The 7,729-nt window shown below is 38.5% G+C and overlaps 1 protein-coding gene across 1 annotated transcript in view; it reads left to right on the forward strand.

Moving 5' to 3' along the window:
• The window catches only part of ITGAV (integrin, alpha V), a 46,448-nt gene that overhangs the window by 8,593 nt on the left and 30,126 nt on the right, over positions 1 to 7,729 (forward strand). Inside the window, 2 exon segments of the mRNA XM_009329677.1 lie at positions 6,398 to 6,489; positions 6,994 to 7,108. Of these exon segments, the coding sequence (XP_009327952.1) occupies positions 6,398 to 6,489; positions 6,994 to 7,108 (207 nt within the window).

Raw genomic sequence — 7,729 nt, forward strand, 5'->3', positions numbered from 1 at the left:
TTCCCTACTGCTTTCATTGTCTATATCAGATCTCGGAATTCAAGACTGGGGAAACTTACAGAAGTTGTTGAATACCAAAAACTAAGAGCATCTCAAATGTTTTCAGCTGTGTGTGGTGTGTTTTTATTGCTTTGGAAAAAGAATTCGGTGTAGCCTCTGGCTGCATGAAGTTTTATCACTTTGACAGTTGTACCGGCCCTCCTCCCCTTCCCATGTGTTTTAACGCACCAGAGTAATTTTGGAGAAATGGTTTGTTCTTAAATATTTTTTTATGAAATTCTTTTAAGACTGGTTATTTTGATCTGTGCTAAAGAGGAGAAAGAAGCTTTTGAAAAGGAAAATACACTACAAAAACTCTCCCGATTTCTCCTTATGTTTCCACATTTGTGGGTTGTTTTTTTTCTATCCCCAAGTGGGTGATTCTAGACAATAGGAGTTTTTGTTTGGAAGCCTAAACCACCAGTTTGGCATGGCTGTATCTATCTGTGACCTATTTAGTTTGAAGTGGGTATTTTAACTGCCTTGCACAGCTTTGTGCTGTAGCATTGCACGGCGTAAGATCTGCTGATGTTGGGAAGTTATGTCTGGAGTGGGTGTCGTGAGCTTATATTTGCCTTTTGGAGATTTTGATCGTTTGTGCAAATGAGTCAGTTGTTCATAACTCCGTCTTTTCCACTTATGGAATAAGGAGGTGGATAAGGAAGTGTGGGATAGGTCGGTATTTTGCGAAAATAACATACTTTAACAAAGTACCGTTTTATTTTTAGCTGATTGTTTTATTGGTATTAGGGTGCAATCTGTATGGGGATTTCAATCTCAAAGGCTATCGATTTAGTCAACAACAAAGCAATAAATCTTTTGAAGACCATTCATTCATTTGTAGTAGAATGGATTGATTTTTGTCTCACTAAGTCTGTCGTCACCTCAGTCCCATTGAAGTTAGGTTGTTATCCTTATCGTGTGTGCTGGTGTAACTGAAGCTTGCGTTGGGCTCTGGGTACTGCTCTGAATACAAAAGAGGGCGGCAGAATGTATAAAACCTCCTCCGCATGTTATAGCTGACAGTGGAAAAATGCTCATGCTTTTGTGATTAGGTAGACTCCTGCATGAATGCTGTTGGCGCTGTGTATGCGTGTAGCTGGATCTCAACTGTATGGCAAGTTGGAAAAAAAAGTGTCTTTCTTTTATATTAGGCAAAGCAAAAAGATGCTTTTGTTCCAGCACCGCCTGGGGAAAGAAGCAGGATTCATACCTCAGGAGAGGGAAGGGGAGTAGTGGGAAGCTCTGTATTCCCGTCTCTCTGAGTCATTAACAAAACACTGTGGCTAAACCAAGGTTGCTAAACCATCAGCTGCCTCACAGCATGAGGAGTTTCAAGTAAAGATAAGCTTGTACTCGCTTGCTCTTGCCTGATTAACTAAGGTTGAAATCGCTGAGATTTTGGATGGAAGATAGCTAGCTTTGTACCACGTAAAGTTCCCATACTATGAAAACAGCGCTCTTGTATATTTTCTAAGTTTGTCTGTCTTTTGGCTAGTTGCATAAAGTTTCCCTTTATCTAGAAGGGGCAACATCATTTACTTTGAATTGGCATAGTTACAAAGAGGTTTATTTTAATGGAAATTCTGTGAATTGGGTGACTATTTAAATTTTACAGCTTCTTAAGTATTCATAGTATGATGACACTGAACCAGGCTTCATCAGTTCACTGCTTCCTGACTCACAATTATCTCAGTTAAGTCTGGCACTCAAGATCAGGGGCAAATATTTTAGTTCGGGTTTTCTCATTACCATGCAAACAGGCAGGCTGCAAGTTACGACTTGATCCACTTACTCAACTGCAATCTTTTTGTAGCAACACCATTGTTTCTGTAACTGATAACATTTACATTGGAAAAAGAAGGTGCCGGCTATCCAAAGCTGATAGCCAAAAGAAATTCAGCACTGAAAGAACTTTTGATCTTCTTATTATTATTTGGAAGATGGCTTAGACTGATTTTTTCCTTTTTCTGCAATTTCTACTCAGCATCCCTCCACATTAGTTTCCATTTATAAATTTAAATCCTATGTAGCGCAGTAAGGTGACAATGTTCCATTGGTCCAGCAGCAACAACGCACCTATGTAATGGATTTCTAAAGCAATTCTGTTCCTGCCTTGACAACCCCATCATCACACCTGGAACGTACTTTGTGAGACAAAGCACTGTTGACTTGGCATGTCAGCCCTTTTTCCCTAATGAAAGAGTTATGCAAAAACATCATGTGATGTCTACCACAATGAGAAGGAGCAAGGGAAAAACCACGGCGGCGTAAGCTGCCTTTACAGGTACAAAATAATACCCTATGGTCAAATGACCTAATCCTGGAATTAATGACCCATCAAGTAGAAGTCCTTGTAGCGGCTGCATTTTAGTTTGACAAATAGCATTGTGTAAAAACTCTGAACATTTTCTTGAATAAATCTAGTCAGAACATAGTTTGTATTGCCTAGATATATTTGTTTGAATGCCTGTTTAAAATGTACACCATTGGTTTAAAGACATTTCTAAGGTATTATTGAGACACTCTAAATTGAAAATAATTTAGAAATACAAGAAAACCAGCAGCGGCTATAAGAACCGTTATAGCAGTAAGGCTGACTATGTTACATCAAAACGTTGGTCTGGATTTATAAATCCCTGTAAGTTTAAATCCTACCTGTATTACAGTTTGCTTCATTTAATGTAGGTACTGTTTTTAAAGGGTATGGGGGAAGACTTTTGGGGATGGGGGTGGTTTCTTTTTTGTTTTGGTTTGGTTTTTTTTTTAATTAACTACCACTGAAAAAGTTATACCATGATAAAATACTAATAAAGTCAGGGTCTTTATACTAAAACACAGAAATGCTGTAGTCAGTCCTATATCTTCCCATGACAAATCTACTTCACAGTATAGCTAAAACACCTTATTTAACTCTGATTTTCTTCAGTGAGGGCTCACATTTAAGCATTCTTTATGTTTGTTTTCCACAGTCAGGAACAGAAACACAAATGGTTTCTCATTTAAAGCAAGGGGATTTTTGATGACAGGGTGTTTTCCAGATTTCCTCATAAAACTAGTTTCTCTTCTGGACCTGAGGGAAAGGCTCATAATCTATTTACACAGTGTTTTCCTGGGGAGAATTTTGAATTATTTATTTACCCTGGGGTGGGTAAATAAAGGTTACTTTTCTTTAATAGAGAGTTAAATACAGATCAAATCTGATGTTAACGTTTGCAGTTTTTTATTTGAAAAGTCCACGTTTCCAATGTACGTACTTTCTATGTGATCTAGTTTTTGTGTCTTAATGCACTTTCCTGTGTTACAGCCAGTCTCAAGCTGAACAGCAACCCCCTCTCTCCAAGACCTTAGTTTTAGAGAGCCTAATGAAGCTTTGAATACAGGATAAACTCAATGTAAGGCATCTTAACCTTGTAGCAGATGTTGTTTTATGTTATGTGCATCTGCACTGACATTAGTCAATTTGGGTAACTAAGATGTTTGTAAAATATTTTTGCAATAGTCGCGTATTATAAATAAAATTTATTTAGCCAAATTGCCTAGTGGAGCACATTTTACTATGTGGTGGCTTTTTTTGTGCATAAGAATTCCTAATTTGTTATTTAGGCCTTCAGAAATTATGATGCTGGCTTCTGAAGTCGTGGTATTTGGAACATAGTAAACTTGGTCGTGTTCATTTGCTTTCGGATTTGGAGATTTTAGTTTTTATATGCCAGCTTCTGACTATATCTCAAAGCCTAGATGTCTACCTATTAAAATAAAATTGAAGAGAGGTTCCCAGTATTATCCTCAATTTAGAGCTGAATCGGGGGTTTTTCAGTACTGTAGAAAAAATAATTTTGTCCCCTAAAGGCTGAGGGAGAGAGAAGGTTTTTTGTAGCTGTTGTCCTGGACATTGATTCTTCCTTGGGCGGGGGCAGTGCCTGCAGCTCAAGAACGCACAGGGAAAAGGCAGAGAGGGGCTGTTTTGGCAGCATGTGCTGGTTAAACTACTGGTTCCCCTCTTCTCCAGTGCAGTCAACATAGACTATGGGTAGATGGCACCAGTAATCTGTCTTTTTTTATTTTTTTTGTTATTGCTTTATGCTGTCTCAGCTGATGAGTTCAGCTGAAACTTGAAGGAACTAATTTCGTTGACACCTGTGATACAATCAGATTGCTGATAATGCCGAATGGCTGCTTACCTGCTATTGCAACAAGACCATTCCTTCTACTTGCTGCCTATTGTTTTAAACTTAAATGGGAAGTTTACATCCTAGACACTTCTGTAGTAGTAGGATTCTGCTTTACACTATAAAACTGCTATACTACCTCTCATTTTAGTCATAGATATAGTGTTGTATAAGTATCCAACAGTAGAGAAAGGTGTAAAATGCCATGCCGTAATTATTCTCAAGTTTTATATTGTTTAAAGCTTTGTTTGGCAAGTAAAGCTGAGAGATTTATTGGTATTCAAGAGTAGCTGGGCAAATAGAGGGTAGAAGCCAAATCAGACTTTCTAGGCTGCGTAATCTTGGGTGTGTTTACAAGCAGAATAAACCAATTTTAAGTTTCCTGATGCTGCCAAAAAGGATATAGTTCCCAGCCATATGTTTCTGTCTTCTCCCCAGCAGGTTAGCGCTACTTCCCTCCCCATGCAGTCAGCTGGGTTGGTCCCTGATCCAGCTGAGTATTTTTTCAGTAGGGTTCATTCTTAGGTGGTTCGTGCAGTGACTATGTGACCAGAAGGCAGTAGTGCCAAGACAGAGACTGGCAGCAGGAACACACGGACAGGAGCAAATGGGAACGGCTGCCCCTTCTGGCGCAGCTTCAGCTGAAACTCAAGTCACGCAGCTGCACCCTTTGAGCAAAACTGTCCTTGCGTGGATTTTCATGAATTAAAGGCAAGGAGGGGAAAAGATGATGATAAAACAGGGATTTTAGGAGTGCGCTAAAGACAATGCCCTATTTGGAAAACATCTCGATCTGTTTTTGGTTTTCTGTACCATGGGAAGGTGACATGCAGGTCTCCAAACTACATTTCTGTTTGTGCAAGGGTGCCGGTATAAATGTTCAAGTGTACATAAATCTGTGTAGGTGGGCTTAATCATCAGGCCCTCCATGTCTTTAGCACCTGTTCAATAAGAGAGTGGAGGAGGGAGTGACAGAAGGAAGTGGGTTTTTTTAATTTCCTTTGAAATTAGAAAAAACACAGTATTTCTCTGTGATGCTATGCGTTCAGCATTGATTTCTACATAGTGTAGAAATCCGATGTGAGAGCAAAAGTAGTCCAGATACATGCTTGTTTTGGCTGACTGCAGATTACAGTCACTTTTGTTGTCCTTTTCATGGGATTTTCCTAATGGAAGTAACAGAGTCTCTCGAGACAAAACATTCTTTGCAAGGTGTAAGACGAGCAAGGAAGTTTTGATTCAAGTGGTCACGGGTCTCCGATTCATGGCAGGGTTGGGTTTGGGGTTTCCCCCCAGCAGCCTGTGGAAGTGATGTGTGGCTGCTGACCTCATTGACTCCTTTAGCTTTAGGCACTGTAAACTAGCGATTTAGGTGACTTTTTTAAAAGATATGTTTTCCAGAGTATTACACCATTTTCTCGTTAGGCTGGCAAAGTTTCCGTTGTTGTTCCAATGAAAGTACGTAAGAAACATTAAATGATTTAAAGACTCTTAACATTCACACTTGCAGAAATACCACTCATGAAGTTGCTTCTACCAACCGTCATCACCGAACAGTTAACATACAGACACCAGTGCAAATTATCCCTTATTTAACTTACTCGTCTGTATGGAAAACTCTCCAACATCTTTGTTACTGAATACCCTTTCACTTTACTTGTAGCTTGTAAGCATGCTAGTTGCCATGCTTTGTACACTGCAGTGACATTCAGAATAGAGGTGTTAGCACTTGGTAGAATAGTAGAAGAATTTCTGTCCCAATTCTAGCCAAAGGCAAAACTCACATAATTTAATCAGGGCAGTATTTCTTCTATAAGCATTAGTCCTAACTTGGCTTTGGCACTGATTCTTGGGCAGTGTTGTAATCTGACTCGAAAGTCAAATATCTCAAGTATGAGGTATTTACTGTGTCGCTGTCAAAGACGCTATAAACTTTGTGCTCTTACAACAAATCAGTATTGTATTGTACTAATGCTTCGTATGTAAAAATAGCTGCATTTGGCCCTAGATGTAAAAATGAATAATAAATCCTTTTTAAAGCCTATTTCTATGAAAGGGTGATATCCTCCAATGTTACTGTTTTCCGCTTTTCTCTGTATGTGTCAAAACCAATGACTTAGCTTTTTTTTTCATTCTTACTGTACAGTTTCCTGTGAAATTATGCTTCTTTTTCATTTTTTTTGTAGGCAACAGAGATTTTGCTCCTGATGATCCGCTGGAATTTAAATCTCATCAGTGGTTTGGAGCCTCTGTGAGATCCAAAAACGATAAAATTCTGGTAGGTTTTTGATGCCCTTCAAATGCCTCAGTACTGGGATATTGTAGTGGAAAAAAATGTGAAAAGATCCGGATAACTCGGAATTTAATCAAAATCCCAGCAATCAGCATGGCTTGTCTTTTTCAGAATTTATTGGCTAGCCTTTTCTTAGTTCTTTATAAACAAAGTTTGTAGCATTTTTGTCTGGTTTTGAGGAAAGTAGTAGAATTAGTTTGCTGAAGTTAGACTGTGGTAAATTCTTTATGAACTCTTGACAACTGTTGCTTTAAGAAAATACTATTTCTAAAATTCTAGCGATAAATCAGCGATTTCTAAAAATACAAATTGGTGATACTTCTGCCCCAGCACTGATAGTATAAATCTCCTCTAATAACACATGGTACATCTGCCAAAATTTTTTTTGGTTACTATTCTGTAGAAAACGGGAGTTCCATTATATTATTCTATACCCCCCAGCATTTTCAAGAGGAGTTTGTTTCCTCACTGCCATGTGTTCTTCCTTAGGCCTGTGCCCCATTGTACCACTGGAGGACTGAAACAAAACAAGAGAGAGAGCCTGTAGGAACTTGTTACCTGCTTGCCGGATCTAAATCTGTGGAATATGCACCCTGCAGGTCAAGTAAGTGTAGAGCACTTTTGTTGCTTTTCTGCTTGGAATTTCTCTTGTGTTATGTCTCGTATACATCTGAAGCGGGGTGTTTTACAGGTATCTCCCCCTTCCATGTATAGCCTTGTAGCAGTTAGAAAAAAAACCTAAGCTGGATCCAGACATGTGAATTCTCCTCCAGTTGATGGTCAGGATGCAGACCTTGCTTTCTCTGCTGTAGGCCAGAGGAAAATCTTAGATCCAAGTATCATTGGAATTGAGGACTTCATTTTCTGAAAGGACCACTTCTGTAGTAATCACTCAAGCAAAATTATGTAGCAAGTGCTTTTTCAAAGACCAGCTCTAGAATTTTCTGAAGCTTAATTATTGGTATTCAAGTAATTTAAAGAGAAAGCTCATTTTAGAAGACGAGATTTTGCACAAGTAGGTTCTGATTTCCATGTATGCATAAATACGTAGCGATGCATTGTTTTAACTATATTCATTGTTGAACATTTTGAGTCTTATTTTCCAAATGCTTTGCATTCGTATCATGTAGTTGAGTTGGTACATTATTCAGACGCTTATGACCTTTTTTAAAATATAGAAGCCTAAAAGTTGAACATTTAAGCTAGGATTTTTTTTTTTGTTTGC

The sequence above is a fragment of the Pygoscelis adeliae genome, unplaced genomic scaffold, assembly GCF_000699105.1.
Source record: "Pygoscelis adeliae isolate BGI_AS28 unplaced genomic scaffold, ASM69910v1 Scaffold7, whole genome shotgun sequence".
NCBI classification, from domain to species: domain Eukaryota; kingdom Metazoa; phylum Chordata; class Aves; order Sphenisciformes; family Spheniscidae; genus Pygoscelis; species Pygoscelis adeliae.